The following is a 23132-nucleotide window of genomic DNA, read 5'->3' on the forward strand; positions in this document are numbered from 1 at the left end:
CACACAAAGGGTAACATGTACATAGAAATATACACATAAGGAAACTGAGACTGTGACACAGAGGCAGAAGATACTTGCAACACCTCACTTTACCCTTCTGGTTGGAATTTTCTCGTGGGTGGTTGTTATTAGTGTGTGGGTGGTATGGCAGTGGGGGCAGGGAGCATGTTAACAATTTAAGAAGCCCAGCATACTCCTGCCTATGGGAGGCCCTCATTTTCCTGTCTCCCCTTCCCGGTCCGCTGACTCCTCCCTCTCCCTCCCCCCTCCTCTTCCCCTCTCCCCACGGCAGCTTTCAGGATAAGCTTCTGACATCGGACATTTCTCCCTTTCATTTCTCCGATGGTTCTCCTTTCTCTTCCTGGCTTTGCCTCCCCACCTCCAAATATCTCCCCAATGATGCAGGAGATTCTACTATTATTGCCACATTCCTTTAAGCATTGCCCTCTCCCTGTAATCCTATTTTTAATCTTTAAATAAGTTGAGTTTGGGGTTTGGGGATCGTAGTCACTGAATAGCTCTCACTTAGGTAAGGCAAATGAATTGATCAGGTCACTTTTGTTCTCAAAGGCAGAAGAAACATGGTAGATGAAGGCCCAGGGTATTTGTGTTGGGTGTGGGTGAACAAGATCAGGAACTCTGATGATAATTTCTCTGCCTCACAATTTTGCCACAAACCAAGCCTGACCTTGTCTCATTATCCCACGTCAGAGCTTAGAGATAGATTATTCTAGGCCACACAACAAAAAGGAAATTGACTCTGTAGAGTCTACCTCCAATTTTATTAATCCTTATGACTACCCCATCCCTCCCTACCACCCCACCCTCCTAAACAGAATAAAGGTGTCCAAGGCCCAGTGGCATGAGGAAGCACCACTTACAGAAAAAATTCTAGTGAGGAGACTTTTCAGCAGGTTGTTCAACTGGGTAACTTCAAGTGGGCCAAATTTAGAACTTGGGCATCGGAAGGAGGGAAGGATTTCTCCTCTTCTTCCAGAAAGATGGTTCCATAGCACTCCTTCTTCTTTATACTTATACTTTGTTTGTTCCTGGAAATAAGGGCTAAGGTTGAAACCTGAGTCTGGGTACCTGATCCCTTCCCCACACTGCCTTGCTCATTTGCAGTCTCATAATGGGGATGAGAAGGGAGCTGAAGGGAGAAGGTTAGCCAGTGTCTGTGCTCAGGTGGTTGAATCCTTGATGGACTGACTGAATGACTTCCAGAGGTGTATGTGAAAGCAGCTCACTGTGAGAGGCATCCTCAAGATTAGTGGAGGCTGTACCACTTTCCCGATGCCCACGTAATCCTCGAGGCCCGTTGGCAGCTCTAACTTTTACCCATCGTGTAGTTCTCAGGCTTCGAAGGGTATTTCGGAAGCCCTCCGCACTGAAATAGTATACAAGGGGATCTAAGACGCAGTTGGCACTAGCCAACACTAGCAACACCACCAACACCTGGCGCACCCTGTTCCGGGCATCAGAGCTGGCATCTACCAGCTTTCCCCGAAGTAGTCCATAAACAGCCAGGGTGGTATTGTAGGGCACAAAACACAGGAGGAAAATGACCAGGTTAGCCAGTAGAAGGTGTACCGTTTTCCTACGGCGTTCATTCCTGGTGGTACTGGGCCGGGCCAAGGTCCAAAAGACCCGACTAGAAGAGTAGACCATGGTTATCAAGGGCAGTATGAAACCCAGCCCTTCAGCAAGAAGTACCAAGGGCAGCAGCTTGCCCTGCCACAAGTTCTCACTGAAGCTCTCAAAGCACAGGTAGACAGTGGTGTTCTTATAATAGCAGGGTGAGGGGGCATGGACCCGAACAGCAGGCACAGCGCATACCAGGATCAAGGCCCAGACACCCAGGCAGAGTAATCTTGCCACCATAGGCCGGCGTAGGTGGCGGAGCCGCAGTGGGTGGACGATTGCAATATAGCGGTCCATATTGATGAGGGCCAAGAAAATGCAGCTGCCATACATATTCATCTGGAAGGCAGCCCCTGCCGTCTGGCACAGCAGGGCTGGGAAGGGCCAGTAGTGAAGGGCATAGTAGGATAGACGTAGGGGCAAAGAGAGGGTAAAAAGCAGGTCACTAGCTGCCAGGTTACACATGTAGACACTGACCACTGAGTGGACTTGTAGGACTCGGAGGAAAATCCATAGTGCCAAGGCATTGAGGGGTAGACCGGCGACAAGCACCAGACTATAGCCCACCAGATATAGGCGATGGTTAAAGCGGTAGTCAGGACACATGGGGATAGTGGCATTGGAGGTGTTGGCCAACATTTCCCCAACTGATGGGCTAAGCTAAGTACATTATCCCTTACGCTGGGCAGGAAGGGCCAGGTACGACCAAGATGGAGTATAGGGAGCAGGGAGAAGCCAGATATTCCAGTGCTCCTCTTTTGTTACAATGGGGACCTGAAATGTGAAAGGAAGCCCAAGTTCAATAGCCAGAAAGGACATACACATATACATATCATGACATACTCAATATCTGAAGCAGGAGCAGGAAGTAGGACTTCTTTCTATTTTTTTATTTTATTTTATTTTTTTCAGAAAGTCCTGAAACCATCCCACTACTTTTTCAGGTTAGCCTAAATCTGTACCCAGATATAAATGAGTTGACTTCCTCCTTTCTCTAGTTGAAATTATACATAAACCATCCTACTTCCCTTTTTCCCTCTTACTTCAAGCCAGTGTTTCTTTCACACACATATACAATCTTCTCCCTTATTTATGAAGTCCTCTGAGCACTTAGGTACTCAGTTTACAATCTCCTGGTAGGTTGATGAGCACTCTTTCCATTATATCTCCATTTTCTCCAATTAGATGGTAAGCTCTTGAGGGGTTCATCTACTTTCCTACACTTTCCACTTCCATAGCCCCTAATGCAGGGCTCTGTCCATAGTAGGTAGTCGATGGAATTTGCTAGGTTGTCAAAACACTAGGATGCAATTGTCACATCCTGTCAGAGACATATCCTGTATCTTAAGCATCCTATCATCTTCTCAAGTGTTATGTCACAACTATGTAGAAGATTGGGTTCCTGAAAAGCTTTATATAAATTCAATTTTCTTCCTAACTTCCATTCTAATTGAGAGGGCTTTAGCGGCCTTTCCTATAGGAAAGCTACAATATGTAACACTTTTAAAGATTAGATAATAATTGCACTGTGCTTAGCACAGTGCCAGGCACCTAGTAAGTGCTATATAAATGTTAGCTATTATTATTATATTATTATATTCTGCTGCGGTCTCCACAGGCCCTCTCCATCAGGTCGTTAATGACTTATAAACACAGTGCTCGGCACATAGTAGGCACTTAACAAATGCCAGTTGATTAGACACATACATGAAACAGGAGAACTACTATTTTAAAAGCGAAACTAATTTTACCCCCCAATATGATTGCCATGGCAAAGCCCTTCACTGATTTTTTTTATATATTGGAATTCTCTGGGTTTTCTGAGCTTTGCCCCTTTCCCTACCCTAGCCTCCTTATCCCCTTCTCTGACTTGATTAGTTCCTAGGGCCTTGCAGTGGGGCAGGTGGGCGCTGTGCCAAGACAAATGGGAAAGAGAAGGAAAACTGAAATGGGTGGGGGAGGAGAAGGGAATAGATTGGGAGCAGCTGAAATCTCCCTCCTCTAACCAACACATCTGGTGAAAAGAGAAGGCCCCGTGTGTACGTATGGGCGGGGTGGGGCGGGGCGGGGCGGGGGGGGGGGGGGGGGGGGGGGGGGGGTGCAGGTAGGAGAGAACAGGCCGGGGAGCAGAGACAGAACAGCTGCCCCAGTCCTGGGGCCTCATTTCACCAGACACATCTGAAACCAAGGGAAAAAGAGAGACTCACAGGTACAAAGGGAGATAGACACAGGCCCAGTAACAAGGAAATGTACCCTTAAACTCATAAACCTAGTAAAATGTATAGACACATTAAATAGGGGACACAGAAATGGTCAGTTAGCAAGTATTTATTGAGTGCTTACCCTGTAGGCAGCATTGCTCTAGAACCTGTAAGAGTATATGGACCCTGCCCTCAAGGAGCTTACAAATACACATAGGTGCATACATACATACATACACATACGTACAAATATACACAGAAAATGCAGCTGATACACATCCTACACAGTAAGGTAGATTTACATCGTTGGACGTACTCAATCACCTTGGGCAACTTTCTCCCCCATCCCCCACACAGATTCCAGCATGCAGCAACACTCCTTTGAATCTCCCATGCTCTCTCCCCTCTACATCTCCCACTTTTACCCCGGCCCCAGGCACAGTCTTCTCACCTGTCCAGTATGTCCCTGTGCTCCATCTCAGTGCCCTCTGAGCTGGGCTGGGCTCTGCACACTGCTGAGATAAGTGAGAAGGGCAGGGTTGTCCTATGCAGCAGACAGGAAGTATGAGGGAGATAGCACAGGCCCAAGAATTCCTCCATTCCACCCCCCTCTACACTGGGTACCCCATTGGTGGATGGTTATTGGCTGGTGGTGTTGGTGGGGAGGGAAGGAAAAAGAAAGAGTTTCTGGGCTGAGGTGAGGAGCAAGAAGATGTGCGTATGTGTCAGCCAGAAATAGAAAATCACTTTGCCCCACTTCCTCATTTCTAATAGAAGTACCACCCCTTCATCTCCTACTGCCACAAAATCTCAGTCATCCCTCCGGCTCCTGGGCTTCCTCTCCCCAAGTTCATAATCACCACCTGTCATCCATGGGTTCTAGAAAGACTCTCTCTCTTGTTCCCATAGCTCCACAATTTACATGCCTCTCCCCCACAACTTTCTGGATTTCAGTGGTTTGAGAAAATGCTTTGTAAACCTTAAAGTACTATATAAATGTGAATTATTGTTCTAATTAGCATATTATGGGAAGGATTACCCTCCTGGAGTTCTGAGACAGCTATCCTCTCTCTAGCTCCATTCTGCATTGGCCTCAGGGAGGAGGGAAGTTAGGGAATCCAAAGATTCTTAAAGTCTTGATCGCTTACTGGTGTCTCACCACCCTGACAGTCAGGAAATTCTTTACCGTGCCAGGCCTCAAACTCTACTCTAGTAAATTGAAACTGTTCCCTCTGGTTTGAGTTCAAAGGAAAGACAGAACATACACAGCTGTCTACCCACTCTCTGGCCCCCTGAATAGCCAGGCCTCAGGCACCCTGATGCTCTGCAGCAGCAGGTTTGGCTCACGGTACAGACATGGTTTTTGTAAGCCTTCTTTACAGCGCTTCTGGAAAGCACCCATACATCACATTCAGCCTCTTGTACGAAGTGCAATGCATTTGCCTTCTTCCCAGGAAGGGGTCTTCCGGCATAATGTAGGTGACCCTTTTCATGGGATAGAGAGGTACAGATAGGCTGGGAAAGGATTACAGGGAAAATGAGAGGTAGGATGAAGCAGTGGAAAGGGTGCTAGGTCTGCAGTTAGAGGGCCTGGATTCAGTTCTCCTACTTGGGACCTGTGTGATGTGGGGCAAGTCATTTAACTTCTCAACCTCTGTTTCTTCATCTGTAAAATGAGGTAGTTGAACTGGCCTCGGAGGCCCCACCAGCGCTACGTCTATGATCGTATTAAATGGATCCCTGAAATGGCCTTCGGTTTCACTGATTACTGATTTTTCTGAAGTTGTGAAGAGTTAATCCAACCACTTCATTTTACAGATGAGACGCAGAAGATGTGACTTGCCCAGGGTCATACAACTAGTGAGTGTATGAAGCAGGATTTGAACTCAGGTCTTCCTTACTCCAAGTCCAGTGTTATATGCACTGCAACAACTAGCTGACTCCTAGTGAAGCTAAGTCCCTATCCCAGGCCCAAACCCTCTGTTCTTTCCAGCCTAAAATTGTGTTTTAGCCCTTCTCTGCCCTTCCTAAGATCCATTTATTTCTTCTCTTTTTTTTTTTTTAGGCAGTTGGGGTTAAGTGACTTGCCCAAGGTCACACAGCTAATAAGTGTCAAGTGTTTGGTCTGAGGCCGAATTTGAACTCAGGTTCTCCTGACTCCAGGACCGGTGCTCTATCCACTGGCCACCTAATTGCCCCCCATTTATTTCTTTCTATCACCCAAATAGCCTCTTTATTACTGTTCTCTTCATTCCATGGGGGCTTAGAGCTAGCCTGAGGCCAGGTTTTTGTTTTTTTTTAAGAGGCAACAGAAAGAGCAACTCAGAGGAAGTGAGTCTGAATCTTAGCTCTGGCACTTCCTGTGTGACCTTGGGCAAGTCACTTAACATTTTTGAGCCTGTTTCCTCATCTGTAGAATGAGGATTTTGGACAAGATGATCTCTTAGGTTTTTTCTAGAGAAAGCTTTTAAGTTCCCTAGCTATTCTGACCTCTCTGTTGGCCACCTTGGACAAGGCTCAGCCTCCTGAGAATTGGCCTCACCTGCTTTCTGGATGCTATACATACTCCCTAACTCCCTATTTTTAACAGCTCAGACAACAAATAATCAACTGAGAGGAATGGTTTGATTCATGAAGCGTGACCTTTGTGAGCATGTGTTTGATTTGATGCCCTTAGTAAATGTCAGGTCAGGTCAGCACACATAAAAGGCCCAGCTCAGGACTCAGCTCTTTAATGAAGTTTTCAGTGGCTCCTCTCTCCCCTGAACACCTGTAGCTCCTCCTGCTTTAGGCACAGTTTAACACTCAGATCTCTCATGGTTTCTTCCTCCCTGATATGAGTGAATGTAAAAAAATCTGTGAAGATGGAAATTTAGAGGGAGGAAGGGGAAGAGTCTCTGTCTAGAAAGGGATCTGAGTCCCAATGTTTCCACATAGTATGAGGAAACGTGTCCCTGAGATTGGTGAATTAGTCTGTGAGTACAAGGGTTACCTAGTATAATGGAAAGAGCAAGGAACTTGAATCTAGAAGATTTAGATTTGAGTCCTGTCGTTTACTAGTCTTGTGACTGTAGACAAGTACCTTCATGTCTATGAGCCTCAGTTTCCTTATCTGTAAATTGGTTGATAACATTTAGCCTACCTAGCTCATATGGTTGTTAGGCAGAAAACACTTTGTAAATATAATAAAGTGAAATATAAATATCAGCCATTGTGATTAGTCTTTCTCTGGGTCTCCCCACCTGTCCTTATCTCCATTTTCCCAAAGGTCAGAGTTCAAGAACAAAGTGGCTAAGGGCACAGTCCACAAAAAAAAAAAGCTACTAGCTCTATGTACAGACAAGATAGAAAACTGCATACATGTAGGCTTGGACAAGTGCCATAAAATCACGTCTACCCCAAAATCTCGTCCTCATAGTACCTCCCCTTTAGCTACCTTTGAGTTAAGCCAGTATTTCGAGAAGCCTCCTGTTGCATCGTAGTTACCTTAGAGGGGGTAGCATATTGCTATCAGCCCAGGTGACAACAAAGATCTTAGGGCAATAAAACAGACAAGTGAGCTTTTGAGTAGGGACAAGGAGATGGCAGGAAAGTACAGGGCACCGACCCAGGAAAATGGAGCTGGGTGGGGCAATGCTAGTTGAAAACTCTGAGAAACCTAGAAGGCTGCTAAGGACCGTGGGCATTTAAGAAGAGCATAAAAGCAGGGAGTTGGGACAGGGTACTCAAAAGAACTATGCCTAGTTAAGAGACCCAAGAGAGGAGACCCTGGGCCATAGAAGGGGTTTTCCTAGTGAGGAGTTTCCTGGATATAGTTCTCAAAACTTTGGGGCCTGACTGACTCCATTCATCTATGAATGGTGGTTTTCGTTTGAGTCTTATTTCATTCAGATACATTCTCAGGGACCAGAGGCCATCATCACCTTCCCCAATCACTCCCATTCCTAGGGGGTCTGTGTGTACTACTATGGGGTTCACCCCACCCCTGCCAGTGACACCCCCATACCTGTATTCACCACTGCTCTGCCGATACCTGGTGCTTGCTTCCGCTGGACTCTCCAACCTGGGCTGGTAGGACCTGCTCTAGAAGCAGGTTTAAACACACCCACCCTAGCATATCCTGGCATGTCCTTTTCCTGTTCCCAGCACATAACCGATCCCAAGCAGGGGGGAGGGAGAGACACACACAGAGACATATTTAGATGATACACAGGAATAGACACATTCACACACAAAAATAGATACATGCACACACAGGAACAGATACATGCAGACAAAGGAATAGACACACACAGAAATAGATAGGCTCACATAGACCTGCCTCTCCCTGCCCATCAAACGTTTTTTCCCCACCTTCAGATAACTCCTCCACATAAGTACTTTTTTTTTTTTTCCGGGAAGACTTCCTGACATACCCACTGTGCAGGCATCAGATGAATTATAATCACTGCTTCTGCTTCTCTTTGCAATTGCCCTTCTTTGGGTCCGTAAGGTTGCCTAGCATTTGAGGAGAACTCACGTCTACCCAGTGGCCCTTAGACTGTTGGTACTCAGGAAATGTCCAAGGGTAACAAAAGGAGTCGCACCACTATGCACACAATAAGAGTGGGGCAACAGTCCATTGAAGAGGCTGGGCAAATATCAGGGCAGAGTTTCTTAGAGCAGGGCTTTCTCTGCCTTGGGGAAGGGGTAAAATATGAGCTCCATGAAAGGTAAATGGAGCAGTGTTTGTCCCCTACCCCAGCTCCCATGGATTCAATCATTCCTTTATGTAAATGATACCTAGATACATTTATCCAGCCCGTTCTTTCTATCCTGAGCTCCAGTCTCTCATCCCCGACTGCCTAACATATATTTCAAACTGGATATCCCACAGCACAGACATCTCAAACTCAGTATGTCCAAAACGGAACTCACAGCTTCCCCTCCAAACCCGGGTCTCGTGTAATTTCAATCTGTTGCCAACAGAGGTCTCTGGTATCTGTCCCCTTTATTCTGAGAAAGACAGAGACAGAGAGATGGCCTCCTTATCTTGTCCGTGCTGGAAGCTCAGGGCAGGGTCCCACTTGGTAGTCCTCAGCTGGAGGGGGCTCACTAGATTGATGGTGAGTTTAATTCAGACTACCTCTCAGGACAGTTTACTGGAGCGCAGATCCACCAGCCTAGGAGCTGGGATTACGGGTGCCTGCCACTATGACTAGCCTTCTATGTCCTTCTTGCCACTCACAGTGCTACCTGCTAGGTTAGGCCCCAATCATTTCTCAGCTGGAGTCCCGCAGTGGACTCCTGCTTGAAGTCTCTGCTTATTTTAATCCATGCTTCACACATCTGCAAAAGGGATTTTCCTAAAGCACAAGTCTAACTAACCATGTCCCCTCCCCCCCACTCCCACTCTCACTAAACTGCAGTGTCTTCCTGTTTTCTCAGGAGCAGATAGAGACTCCTGTTTGGCTTTTAAAACTGTTTGCAACCTAACCCCTTCCCATCTTTCTAGACTTTGTCTAGAATGTCCTCCACAATCTGGCTATACTCTACGATTAATTGCTCCTCACACAAGACACCCCATTTCCAGCCTTCATGCCTTTGTACTCAATGCCAGTTCCCCCTTTCCACCTCCTCCATATGTCCCCCACCCCTACCCTCAGAGCCTGGAAATACTTTCCCTCTTCATTTCTGACCCTTAGACTCTCTGGATTCCTTTAAGACTCAGTTTAAGAGACACCTCCTTCAGGAGGCCTTCTCCAATTCCCACAGCAGCTAGTGCCTTCCCTTCTCAGACACATGTATTTATCTCATATGGACTGATTTACAGATTGTCTTCCCCTTTAGGATGTAAACTCCTTGAGGGAAAGGATTATTTCCCCCTTTTCTTTGTATCCCTTGTGCTTAGCCCAATGCCTAGTTTATAGTGACTGCTTAATAAATGCTTCTTGACTGATTGCACAGAAGACACTGGAGACTCCAGCTACCCAGATGTGGGGACGCCTTTAGGCATCAGAGATGTGCAACATTCTTAACCACTGGATCAGAGGGATCCAAGATCTGTGTTAATCACACTCTCCAAATTTGCTTAGACCTTCAACTTCCAATGGCAGGAAGTTGCTTCCTTTATACCCCATAGATGAGACAGGTTTTTCCTCTATAACCCAATTATACAACATGGGGCATAGGTTTCCCAAGATTTTTGTGCAGTGCTAGGACAAAGGGATCACAGATAAAATGGCATCCGAGATTGAAAATAAAGGCTTTATTTACAGGCACCTTTTGGGGGAGTACAGGTATAAGGCAGGTAGATTTCCTTAGTACAACAGCAAATGTCCTTCTCTGTTGCCTCATTCCCAGGGACAATGTGAGAGTGGGGTCAGGGACCAGATGACCAGAGCCTGGGAGGGCTGGACCGGCTGAGGCCAGACTGAGGGACAAAGATCTCAACGAGGAGTCCAAGAGGAATAGTGTATTTGAAGGAATGAGGCTGGAGGAGGGGTTGGGAGTGGGCAAAGCTTAGAGAATGAAGAGCACTGGGATGGATCCAAGGGACCATAACCTCTGATATTCTTTGGTTTCCAAGTTCATCCCCCTTGGCCCAGGGTCACACTGTTGAACTCCCAGCTCCAGAGCAGTATAGCCTCCTCACCTTCACCTATGTTCAGTACTGAATATGTCTCATTCTTCAGACATGCCAGGCGGAACACCTTTGTGGATATTATGGAAGGAAGAGAAGGATATGGAACAGCAGGATGCAAGATAGAGGAGAAGGAGTAGACTAAACTCACAGAATGCTTGAACTGTAAGGCACCTTTGAGATCATCTATCTGGTCATCTTCCAGATGAGGACATTGAGGCCTGGACTTGCCCAAGGTCACATAGATAATAGTCAAAGGACCAGGATTAGAATCAGGTTTCTTAGCTCCCAATCCAATGCCTTCACCACTACATTTGACTGCTTGCACTAACTCTCTCTACTGTCTTATCCCATTTCGCATCTAGGAAACGCCTTGTTTTTTCCTAAGAATCAGGGAGTCAAGGAAGGAGCTCTGGAAGGAAAAAGGGAAAGAAGTATGTGTGGAGAGAACTATTCTCTGCTTTCTAGCAGTTCTCAGAATATCTCACAAGAGACTAGCCTGCTTGGGTGGGGGCAGGGTTTGGTCATGGGATGAGGCCTACACCAGGGTAGGGCAAATCCAGGATGGACTCACCTTCTTGAACTGGTTACGAAGCAGACACTGGTGGCTTTTAAAAGCACAGTAGTTGGGGTATTGAATATGGTCCGAGTCACAGATCTAGACCAGGAGTTAGGGATAGGAGGGTAAGGGAGTAGAATAAAAATGACAACTCACATTTCCATAATAAAAAGCACAGATGATGAAACTGAGACAAAGAAAGTTGAGATAACTTGCCAATCCACAGTCATTCCAATAATAAGTGTCAGAGCCAGGGCTTATACTCTAATTCCCTTATAGCTGATTCCAAATCCTATGCTCTTTGCACACTATCACACTGCCTTCCCTAGTGGAAAGAGAATTCAGTGGTGATCTAGTACCCCATACCTAAGGAATGAATCCCTTTAAAACATCTCTGACATCTAGCCTCTCCTTGAAGATTTCTATTAAGTGGGGAAACCACTCTCTCCTGGGACAATCCATTTCATTTTTGAACGGTTCTAATTGTAGGGCAGCTAGGTGGCTGGACAGAGTGCTGGGCCAGAGGAAGACCTAAGTTCAAATCTGGCCTCAGACATTTACTAGCTGTGTGACCTGGGCAAGTCATTTAACACTGTTTGCCTCAGTTTCCTCATCTGTAAAAGGAGCTAGAAAGGAAATGACAATCCATTCCATGTCTTTGTCAAGAAAACCCCAAATGGGATCATGAAGAGTTGGACACTTGGGGCAGCTATGTGGCACAATGGATAGAGCACTGGCTCTGGAGTCAGGAGGACCTGAGTTCAAATCCGGCCTCAATACTTACTAGCTGTATGACCCTGGGCAATTCACTCAATCCTGATTACCTGTGGGGGGGGAGGAGTCAGACATGACTGAAACAATTCAACAACAAAAACTGTTGGAAAGTTTTTCCCTATATTGAGCAAGAGCTGTTTCTCAAACTTTTACTTATGAATTCTAGTTCTGCCCTCTACTAGAGTTTAAGTATAACAAGCTTAATTCCTTGTTTTTAACCATGGTTCTTCAAATATTTGAAGATATATAACCCTTGTAAGTCTTCACTTCTCCAGGGTAACCATAGCCAGTCCCTTTAACTGATATTCATAAGACATGTCTTCCAGTCTCCTTATTCTACCGAGGACAGAGGTGGGGAACCTGCGGCCTGGAGGTCTAGGTCCTCAAGCACGGCCCTTTGAATCCAAACTTCACAGAACAAATCCCCTTAATAAAAGGATTTGTTCTGTAAAACTTGGACTCAGTCAAAAGGCCATACCCAAGGACCTAGAAGGCCACTGCAGGTTCCCCAGCCCTGGTAGGAGTTCCCTAATCTGGTTTAATGGTTAGAATGCTGGACTTGGAGCCAGGACAATCTAAGATGAGTACTGACTCTGACCCACAGCAAGTCATTTAACCTCTCTTGAGTCTTAGTTTGTTCATCTGGAAAATGAGATCAGAGATGGCACCAGCCTCAAAGGGTTGTTGTAAGGACCAAATGAAATGAAGCAGAGGAAGTGCTTTGTTATATATCAGCTATTAGGATCACTGAACCCTGTGGGGCAGCCAAGGTAAATAGGATTGTTTCCATTTTACAGATAAAGACATTAAGGCTCAGAGAAGTTAAGTAAGTTGTACAATCAAACATCTGTCCCCAGACTCCATGTCTAGCCCCTTTCTCACTTTACCATTGCTGCCTGTCAACACATAGGCTCCAGCAAATATAAATGACAGGAAAAGAATCCAAAAAGATCTTGAGGAGCTTAAGTAATGGGTCAAATATAATGGGATAGCACAATTAATTAGATTAACACATTGACAGAGATAAATATAAGGTCCTACCCTTAGGTTGGCATCAGTTGTATGAATAAAGAATGGGGGAACATGTAGCTAGAAAATACTTCCCATGAAAATAAGTAGAGTTTTCTAATGCAGTGCAAATTCAATATGTCAACATTGTGATACACATCTTTGGAAAGAATCTGGGAACCCTCAATGTGGGGACTCCTTCCATCAACAGAGATGGCAAGATCTGTGCTTGAGAAGGGCAGCCTCTGTCAAATATTGACAAAATTTTTTGTTTGTTTGCTTATCTGTCATCTCTTTTAAGCTTTACACAATAATACTACGAGATAGGGACTATTATCCCCATTTTGCTGAAGAGGAAACTGTGATTCAGGGACAATAAGTGACTTGATCATGATTTCAGGCCAGAAAGTATCCAAGGTGAGATTCAAGTCCTGTACTCTATTCACTAGGAAAGAGATGAATAAACCTTAAAACTTTTCAAATGTGAGCTACTGCTCCCTTTCATCTTCATATTAGATAAATAAAGCATGACACCCATTCTAGTATCTATATAATTGAAAAAAAAACCCAATGAAGAATAGCACAAAGCCCCAGCAGCATACTTAGCTGATATCCTCCCCATTTTGATCCTAATTCATTAATCACCACTGTTCACTTAACCAGTTCCAAATCCACGTAAATATAATATCACTTAGATACTCTTTTCATCTTGTACCATCATTCTCACTTTCTTAGAATATTCCCTCAAAAGTGTCACAGGAAGCAGGATATGAGGGACTTGAGAAATGGGCCTTCAACAAAGGTCATCGTCCTTTGATGTGGCAATTGGGATTAAATGGCTTGCCCAGGGTCATACAGCTAGTAAGTGGCAAGTGTCTGAGGCTGGATTTGATCTCAGGTCCTTCTGACTCCAAGGCTGGAGCTCTATCTAACTGCCCCTCCTCTAATTCTATAGACACCCTTGCTCACACTCCAAAAGACCATAGGTTCAAAGCCTTCTTCTCTTCTCTCCCCCAGCTCTCGGTCTCTAGGTCCCAATAATAATAGCCCACATTTATACAGTCCTTCTCATACATGATTTCATTTGAACCTCATGACAAGGTTGTAAAGGAGATAGTGCTAGTTATTATTACCCCTATTTTACAGGTAAATAAACTTGTCTAAAACAGAAGAGTCAATAATCTGTCCCCAAATCTAATGCTCCTTCCATTGTACTAAGCTCCCTCCCACTGACAGTTAAATTATTAGGGAGAAGGACCAGAAGCCAAGAAAGGTGAGAAGTGGCTACTTGGGGATTCTCTTACTGGGGAAGTGGCTAGAGTAGGGGATATGGGGAGAAGGGATTGGGAATAGAACTGGTGGTAGTGACTGGTCTCCAGTAAGGGGATAGGGTGTTGGGGGTACTTCACAGTTCTTGTTCTTGTTTGCCCTTCATTCTTGAAGAGGACCATGACATCATGGAGGTCATGCCATGATATGTAAGTGAAACGGATTGAGTGAGGGAGGGCTATGCAAGGTCACCAGCCTTACTTTCTCCTCCAGAGCCATCTAGGTCCACTGGCCAGATACACATCAAGACAACTAGAGATGGCCCCAGATGCAGTGGAACAGTTTTAAAACTAAAGTCTTTAGCAAGTCTCAGTTTCACTGAGGAAATGCTCAATCAGTGATTAAGGCTAGGTAAAAAAATGAGGCAAAAAATGGTCTCTTTAGCCTAGTCCAGAAAAAAAAAACTGGGCGGGGAAGACTCTGTAGTTTTCTGGCTAAAACAGAAATAATTCCTATTTACATTCATTCTGAATCAATCAGGGCCCAAACAATGACCAAGTAGGGCTTGGCCTGGGACCTATTCTTGGCCAATCAATGAGATTGTTGGCCCATCAGTGGGAGGGTTCATGGTACCTACTGGAGAAGAGACAGCCTAGCTTTCTGGAGATGATGAAAAGGTGGAAGGTGTTCAGTGTCTCTGATTAACAGCTAAGGACTGCATAATAGGGCAATTATTAATCCCTTCTTGGCCTCCCTATTCTTCCTTATGCTTCTCTTTCTCTTGCTGAACTCATAGCAGGAGGGAGAGGAGAAGTATCCATATGGTAGGATTAATATGTCTGGTATAAAAAAAGGATGATTTCGGAAAGTAGGGTGAGGATTGGGTCAGTGAGATGAGGAAACAGAACACTAGAGGAAGAAGGGGAGAGGGAAAGGAGGCAGAACATGGTATAATAAACAGAGAATTGGACTTGTAGTCAGGAAGAACTGGGTTCAAATCCTGCCTCAGACATTTACTAGCTGTGTGACTCTGGGAAGGTTACAACTTCTTGATGCCTCAGTTTCCTCATTTGTGAAATAAGGAGATTGGACTTTACAGTCTTTTGGGCCTTGATGGTTTCTTCCAACTCTAAATTTATGATCTTAGGAGTCTGTATAATAGGATTTTAGAACCAAAAGAGATTTTTGAGATCATCTAGTCCAAATCATCCATTTTCCAGATGTGGAACTAAGGCCCAGGGTAATTAAGTAACTTGTCTAAGGTGAAACAGTTAGTTAATGGCAGAGCTGGTAAAAGTTCAGTAAACTTACTACTACTCTATGACTCTGCCTCTCCTTTCAAGCATGGGAATTAATCTTCTCATTCCTTTGGGAAAGGGAGGTTGGGTGAAGTGAAGAAAGAGCAGCTCTTTTGTTTCCAAGGTTATTGAGCCAAATTAAAGATACTAAGATCACACTGTGAGGGCCAGATATAGAACCCAAATCTCTGCCCCTTCTCTAAATCATAGGCAACCAAAAGTAAAGCATATTGTAAATGCTCTAAATTTGGAAAAAGCCTTGGGTCCAAATCTACCGCTGTTACTCTGTGACAGTGGTAGTACTCTGTGACACTTAACCTATCTGGGCCTTATTTCTTCAGTGGATCTTTTTTCTCAAAAAATCAAGAGTCTGGACCAGATGATCCCTAAGGTACCTTTCAAAGACCTGTGATCTATGTATGATGACTTGCAACAGAACGGTTTGGGGTGTGAAGAAATCAGAGGAGGATGGGTCACAAGGAAAAGTTCTGACCTTGGAGGGGTAATCTCCATTCTGGAAAGAGAGGAACTCAGTCTGCAGCCATTTGGAGACCCGGGCGTCCTTACAGCCCTTCGTGGCCAGCTGACCACACCAGAAGTCCATGCGAAGTCCCCCATACAACTCCAATCCATAATACCAGCCCTGTATTACAGGGCCCACCTGCAATATAGTGTAAATGTATCGTTCTCCCTCTTAAATCTTCTCCTCATGCCCCAAGGCCATGATCTTACCTCCCAAAAGGGCCCCAGAGCTATGATTATCCCCAGCAATGAGTACCCTACGGTCATGGCTGCCTAAATTGGGTACCTGGACGTCTGTGACGTCTGTAACGTCTATGACATCTGTGACGACATGCTGGGCAGAGAGCAGGGGGCTGAGAAATTCTGCATTGTGGGTTTCACTGCAGGGCTCCCGCTTTAGAAATACCTCTGACTGGCATTGCTCTAGCTTCAGAGAGCAGAATGCACAAAACTGGCAAATGTTCATGTGTTGTCGCCCAAAGCTGTCACACACCTGAAGGCAGAGAAGGCTATGAAAGGAGAAATGCTGGGCTAGAGTCTCCCTCTCCCACCCAAGAACAACCTCTGGGAGTTGATTCTAGATGTAAACACCTTACAAAAAAGGAAGAAGAAAAATATGCAGCTAAATGGGCAAGGACAAGTAGGGAGACAATAAAACTAGATCCAAGTCTCAGGTTCCCTGGAATGGGATCCTGGTTCTCTGGGTATCAGAGGTAAGTTCAAGGTAAGGGGAAGAAAACAAGAGAATTGGATCAGTAAATGCCAAGAGGAAGAAAGGTACACAGCTGGATTCTAGGACTAGAATCTGGTATCATCAATTTAGGGATCTGAACAACCAAATTTAAGTCCCTGCAAACTCTGGAATGGTTGTCAGGTTAAGAGGTTCACAAAGGTATGAAAGGAAAAAACCTTTACAGAAAAAGGGAAGAATCAGAAATTAATTACTTCACAGCCTAGCACAATGCATTGTACATAAGAGGCACTAAAAATGACGTTTGTTGAATGCAATTTTAAAAATTGGATGCCACGTTGGAGAGGGCATAATAGGGTAGGCAGAATGGGTAGGAGTTAATAGACAAAGGCCATCCTCCATATTTTTACAGTGCTGGGCACACTAAATACATTCCTGCTTGATCAAGCTGAATTGAATACCATGTTCCCGACGCCATAAATCTGTTCTTCAATATGTTGCCAGATTTTGGTCACAGGGTTATCAGGGCAGCTGCTTGAAAGGATTGCGTAACACAACACCCACAGGGCCTCCTCTCCAGGCACTGAGAGAAGATTTTGGGAAGTTATCTGAGGAGGGTGGGGGAAAATTCTGTAGACAGAAAGACATAAGCGCCATAACAAAGACAAAATGAAGCAATGAGAATTTTTAAAAAAGTAAAAAACCCATATTTCTCCTTCCATCAGCCACCCAACACAAGGCCACAAACCTAACTCCTTGAAAAGAACCTTAGAGATCATTTAATCCAACTCTCATTTTACAGATGAGGAAACTGAGGGTAGGAGAGGAGAAGTGACTTGTAGGTTACAGAACCAGAATTATAATCTAGATTTTCAGCCTTTCAAGTTCAGTGTATCTTCCACTGAAATGAATGGGTACACGATCCCTCTCCCTCTTGCCCATGCCAAAGTGCCTATAAAATCAGGTCCTGTAAAGTCAGAGTAAGGGGGAGACAATAAATTAGCTACAGAAGTCCTGACAAATCTGAAAGAGCTCAGGCTTGGCCTGGGGAGGTGAAACTGCTACATGGTATTTCAGGGAACCTCTCATTATCTTTTACCTTCCAGAAGAATCCTCTTCATCAACTTGGGGGGTCTCTTTCTGGCCCCCCAGGGCCTGGGGTGATTGAATGAGTTCCTTAATGCCTTCCATCACCGCAGAGCTAGCATCATCCTCCCCCACCTGGCTGGTAGAGGGGTGATTGAGAGATGTTGTGTGAGCCTCACTCCTCTTCCCTTCCAAGGAGAGGGAGGGCTGCAGTAGCTCTTCCTTGTGAGTGTGAAGCTGTTCACGCCAGGTTTTAGGGTTCAGTCTATCTGCTGCCATGGAGAAAGAAAGAGATGAGAAAAGAATGGAAGGGAGGGAACAATTAGGCAGGGCAGCCTCTGTAGATTCCTCTCCCCTATTACCGGCTCATGTTGACAATATGCTATTGACTATACTCACATTCACCTGAACATTTCCATGTGCATATAGGTACACAGCTAAATATATAGGCAGAAATAAACATAGACTGAATCAGACACATACATTCATAGATGCAAAAAGCATGCGTTTTAAAAAAAAGCATGGGTTCAGAAATGTGTTAAGTACAGAAACAAATACTATTGTTAAAATAAAATAATTTAAAATTAAAATTTAAAATTTAAAAATACATATTCCACATAGGACATGGAAAATTGGCAAATTGGTGGTGAGAGGGAAGTACTGTTTTTGACACCATCCCACCACCCCTAGCACCATTCCCCTCTTTCTTCCTTAACCCCTGCTCCCTATCACTACCAACACCACCATATTTAAATTAAAGAATGTTGGAGCTATAAAGGAACTTTAAGACTATCTAGGTTAACCCAGAAGAGGAAACTGAGCCCAAAGGAAGACAGAAGGACTCAAACCAGGAAGCACAAGGTAGGTCTTTAGACCCAATGTGATCAGTGCACTTAAAATTAGAAGGGAAGAAGGTAACGGGAAAATAGAACAAGACAAAAACTTTTGCTGCACATTTCTCTGGTAAAGGTTTTATATCCAAGATATATTGGGAGTAGATGAAAATTTATAAGAACAAGAGTCTTTCCCAAATGACAAATGGTCAAAGAATATGAATAAGTAGTTTTCAGAGGAAGAAATCTAAGCTATCAATAGCCTAATTTTAAAATGTCCTAAATCATTAAAGTACAGAAATGAAAATTAAAGCAACTGCGGGGTTCTACTTCACACCCATAAGATTGGCAAAGTTAACAAAAAAAAAAAGGAAAATTACAAATGCTGAGGGACTATGGGAAAACAGGTACATTAATGCAGTCTTAGCAGCACTATGAATTGGTGCAGCCATTCTGCAAAAGCAATTTGGAAATATATCCCCAGAAGTTATTACACTGTGCATATTCTTTGACTCAGCAGTACCATTCCTAGGTCTATAAAACAGAGAGATCAAAGAAAGTAGAAAAGGACTCATCTGTAAAAGAAAATAAAATATACACACACATAAGGGGGTGTGTGTGTGTGTGTGTGTGTGTGTGTGTGTGTGTGTGTGTGTGTGTTGGCAAAACCTGGAAACTGAGGGAGTATCCATTAATTGGAGAATGGCTGAACAAGTTAAGGCATATGAATGTGATGGAATACTATTATGCTGCAAGAAATGATGGAGGGATGGTTTTAGAGAAACCTGAGAACTCATATAAACTGATGCAAAGTGAAGTGAGCAGTACCAGGAGAATAATTTACACAACAATATTGTAAAGACAAACAACTTTGGAGGACTTTAGAATTCTGATTACTGTACTCTGGGCTATCTCCAGTTGTTGTGATCTATATTTCGCCATTGGACCCAGATGGCTCTAGAGGAGAAAATGAGGCTGGTGACTTTGCACAGCCCTCCCTCACTTAAACCCAATTCAATTGCAAGTCACGACATCTTCTTCCTAATGTCATGGTCATCTTCGAGAATGAAGGACAAACCACAACACTGCAGTAACCAACTAGATTTCCAAAGGACTTACGATGGAATATACTACCTACTACCTCCTGACAGAAAGGTGATAGACTCAGGATGTAGAATGAGAAAAATACTGTTTGGATTTGACCAATGTGAGAATTTGTTGTTATGAAAGTTTTGTTTTTCTTTCTTTTTTAAAATGTGTGTACAGAAAGCAGAAAAAAGATTTTTGTTAATTGAAAAAAATTTTAAAAACAAAAACAAAACAAAGAACCAAGGTGAAGGTGTTAGCTTAAGATGCAGGACTTCCCAAGGGTAGACTGTGCAGGTGAATAAACAAGGCTTTGGGGGTAGCTATTGCCTACCCATAAAGCCAGCCATATACATACACAGAACACAACATACATACATAAAGGGTATCATTTCATGGCTTGAAGGGAAGCAGAATAGACATCTCTAGCCTCTTCTCCCCCAACTCTTCTCCAAGGGAAACTTTATTTTCTGCCAGGAGAAGAAGCAGAAGGTTGGAGTCAGAAGCTTGGCCACTTTGCTTTCCTCAAAGAGAAGAGGTACTGGGCTGGAATTATATCTATCTGCTCCCTTAAATATTATTAATCTAGGAGATGTGATTTTCAGGCTCAAGTTAAACTTTTGATTTCTATTTCTTAATGGGGAAAGGACTCTGAAGTTTATATCCAAAGTTTGACCCCTTTCCCACCAAATACCATTTCCACAATGAATACACATAGTGATTAGCAAAAAAAATTCACTTATCCAAGTTGAGAGCAACACAGAAATCAGAGATAGCATATATAAGAAAATATACCAGACAATACTGAACAAAGCTCTTCCATTGGGAGCAAGATAACTCAGCTCAGCCAAGACAGAGAATCCCAGACCTCACCCAAGGGCAAATTTCCTGAAGTCTCAAGTGTAGTGAGCTGGCAATAAGGACATGATGGAGATTGCTAGCTCCTCTCATGTGAGCTTCTTCCCAGAGTCTTATTCAGCAACCTTCTCTCTTGAAGCTGGAAGCCAGAAGCACTCTTAACCACCGCAGAACTGGAAAAGACTCAAAAAGATTCTCAAAGAAGGTCTGATGGGAGTAGAGTTCCCTTCTCTCCTGATACTGCCAACTCTGCCCTGCCCTTCACACAGGTGTGGGGCATTGATCCCCACAAATGAGGAGATAGTCTCATGCCAAAGGACTATGGGATGGGGGTTACATATACAGCCACAGCAGCCCTACCAGCAGACATGCATCCTGTTCCTTTACTGAGGATGAAATCAAAATCTTCATGGCTGCTTGAGGAAGCTCACCTGATATGACATGGGGCAGGCTAAGAGAGACTGTTGTGCTGTCCATCCTGGTAAAGGTCTCAGGAGATGAAGCAGGTGCAGGTGATGGGGAGCACAAGATCCTCTGCAAATGGAAAAGAAGGTGAGTGATGGGGAGCATGAGACTCTGTAGAAGACTGGGGATGGCTTCCCCAAACTGGTGCCCCACCCCCTTCTTATTCCTCAGCCCTCTCTCAATATGTCCCCCCAATAGGTCCTAGGCTGTGATAAGTAAGAAGGGATCCTTTCAGAAGGCCAAATCCTCAATAGGGATTCCCTGCTGTTAGTGTAGGGGTAGGTCTGAGCTACACCTATATATTCTGTAGTTTATCATTTTAATTAGATCACTGGGATCCTTTTAGAGAAACAGGGGAAAAAATGGCTCTGTCTAGGTCCACTCTCTCCCTCCCTATTTCTGCTTCTCTTCCCAGCTTCCATCTCTGATACTATCAAGTTAATAGGGTTGTTGAATGCAGCTTGAATACATAAGAAATATCACTGTATTTACATTGTATAAGCAATTTGCAAAATATCAGGTTATGAAAGTATGCCCTTTCCCAGATTTACCCCTACCTCCACTATGAGTTTGAATTCCCACCTTAACTTCTGCCTTTTCTCTTAATCTCACCCCTGGACATAAAGACTTTTTCCTCTCCAACCTCACCTTCGAATAGTAGAGTCGGTTGGTGCAACGGTACTGGGTAAACTGACAGAAGGACTCAAACCAGGAAGCATAAGGGAGGTCTGTGCAGACAGAGCCTGGGGATTTAGGGTTTTGGGGTTAGAGAATAGGGGGTTAGAAGTGGTGAGCAGAAGAGAAAATATCATTCCTGCCCATCTCAAGAATGAGCAGTTACTATCTCAGTGTAATGCCCCTTGCCCTCCTCCTTTCCCCAGAGAGAGGAAGGCAGGGCTGGGTAGTTGGTTCCCCCAGCCCTCACTTCCCCCCAATGCCTCAATTTCCCTTTGTCTTCATCTGCTTAGAGGACAAGCAGGAGCTCACCCTCGGGCAGGGCTCCGTGGTTCTCATATTGGTCCAACTGAATAAGTTTGTGGTGCTGGCAGCCCTGGGCTGCCCGGAGGCGGCAGGCAGTCTCTGCTTTCCAGGATGGAGTCAGCGCTGAGAAGAAGTTCTCGTATTCGGCTGGAGAAAGTGGAGTGCCAGAGACAACAGGGTCTGGGACCGGGAATGGGGCCGGTGTTGGGGCCAGCAGGATCACTGCGGGCAGGGACAGATAGACAGATGATGTATGACTGAAGGATGGACGGAGAATGGGTGGATAAATGGACGAATGGATAGGATGGACGATGGATGACAGAACGGTTGGATGAACTGATGGATTGGTATGGTAGCTGAATAGAATGGTAGAGGATGAGTGAATGGACAGAGGAGGGGAAGAAATCCCAGGATTCCTCGCTATTGCCCTCAAGACACACCCTAGGCCTCGTTAGGGGGAGCCTAGGCCTTACCCTCTAGAGAAAAGAAAGTAGCACCAAAGACGAGACTAGGGATACTGCGTATCAAGAGCAAGTGGGGAGAGATCGCGGGACCGCTAGGGGAGGATCCAAGGATTCAAGGGGCAGAGCTCTCTCGGGGCTCTCCAAAGGTGGGATATTCCTGAGGGGGATGGAGGGGCCGGGCGGATATCAGCAGATGTCTTCCCAGATGGAGGCTCTCCTATAGGAGAGAAGAGGCCTCACCTGCCAGGAGTGGGAGAGTAAGGCCAAAAGCTTGGCTTCTCATGGCCCTGGAAGCTTGACGCCCACGCTCCCTCCTCCCTCAACCGGCCCCTAATAGAGCGCGGATGGGGGCGGGGCCGAGGCGAACTAGAGGCGTGGCCCAGGAGACAGGGACAGTCTCGAGAGAGTGGAGGGCGGAAGGGGGCGGGGCTTGTTGGAGCATAAAAAAGCCTCTTTCCCCCCCCCCCCGAAGGCGGGGCGAAACGAGAAAGAAGGGCCTGCTTGGGTAGGATGGAGTAGGGCGGGAAGGCGCCGGGCCCAGACCATACTAGGGCGTGGCCGGGAACTGAGAGGTCGAGGACGGAAACCTGGCACTGCTTCGTAAAAGAGAAGGAAGTGGGTTTCATTGTAAAGGGCGGAGCCCGAAGGCTGTGGGAATGAGAGGAGGGATTGGGAAGAATTGGAATTAGAACTGAGAAGGAAGGGTAATCCATACAAATTTTAATTGGAGGGATTCCCTTTTGGTTGAGAGCACTACCATACTCGGGGTCAAGG

The 23132-nt window shown here is 45.0% G+C and overlaps 2 protein-coding genes across 5 annotated transcripts; both read right to left on the reverse strand.

Moving 5' to 3' along the window:
• Positions 1 to 763: 763 nt before the first annotated feature.
• Positions 764 to 4817, reverse strand: LPAR5 (lysophosphatidic acid receptor 5). The gene is made up of 2 exons (XM_020994419.2): positions 4294 to 4817; positions 764 to 2415 (listed from the first exon to the last, which is right to left on the reverse strand). The coding sequence occupies exon 2, from the start codon at positions 2278 to 2280 to the stop codon at positions 1165 to 1167; it is 1116 nt and encodes a 371-aa protein (XP_020850078.1). The 5' UTR covers positions 2281 to 2415; positions 4294 to 4817; the 3' UTR covers positions 764 to 1164.
• Positions 4818 to 10067: 5250 nt separating this feature from the next.
• ACRBP (acrosin binding protein) lies at positions 10068 to 22762 on the reverse strand. Of its 4 annotated transcripts, none has more exons than XM_020994298.2 (10): positions 22599 to 22761; positions 21901 to 22116; positions 21562 to 21656; positions 20880 to 20982; positions 17685 to 17940; positions 17047 to 17215; positions 16181 to 16387; positions 15866 to 16033; positions 11039 to 11122; positions 10068 to 10534 (listed from the first exon to the last, which is right to left on the reverse strand). In XM_020994298.2, exons 1-10 carry the CDS (start codon positions 22639 to 22641, stop codon positions 10412 to 10414), a joined length of 1464 nt encoding a protein of 487 aa, XP_020849957.1. In that variant the 5' UTR covers positions 22642 to 22761; the 3' UTR covers positions 10068 to 10411. The 4 variants fall into 4 exon arrangements, with proteins under 4 accessions (XP_020849957.1, XP_020849956.1, XP_020849959.1 ...); XM_020994297.2 differs by having other exon boundaries at positions 17685 to 17943; positions 22599 to 22760; XM_020994303.2 differs by lacking the exon at positions 10068 to 10534 and adding an exon at positions 11808 to 11847 and having other exon boundaries at positions 17685 to 17943; positions 22599 to 22762.
• Positions 22763 to 23132: the final 370 nt, after the last annotated feature.

Source organism: Phascolarctos cinereus, unplaced genomic scaffold (assembly GCF_003287225.1).
Source record: "Phascolarctos cinereus isolate Bilbo 61053 unplaced genomic scaffold, phaCin_HiC Scaffold_1;HRSCAF=81, whole genome shotgun sequence".
NCBI lineage: Eukaryota > Metazoa > Chordata > Mammalia > Diprotodontia > Phascolarctidae > Phascolarctos > Phascolarctos cinereus.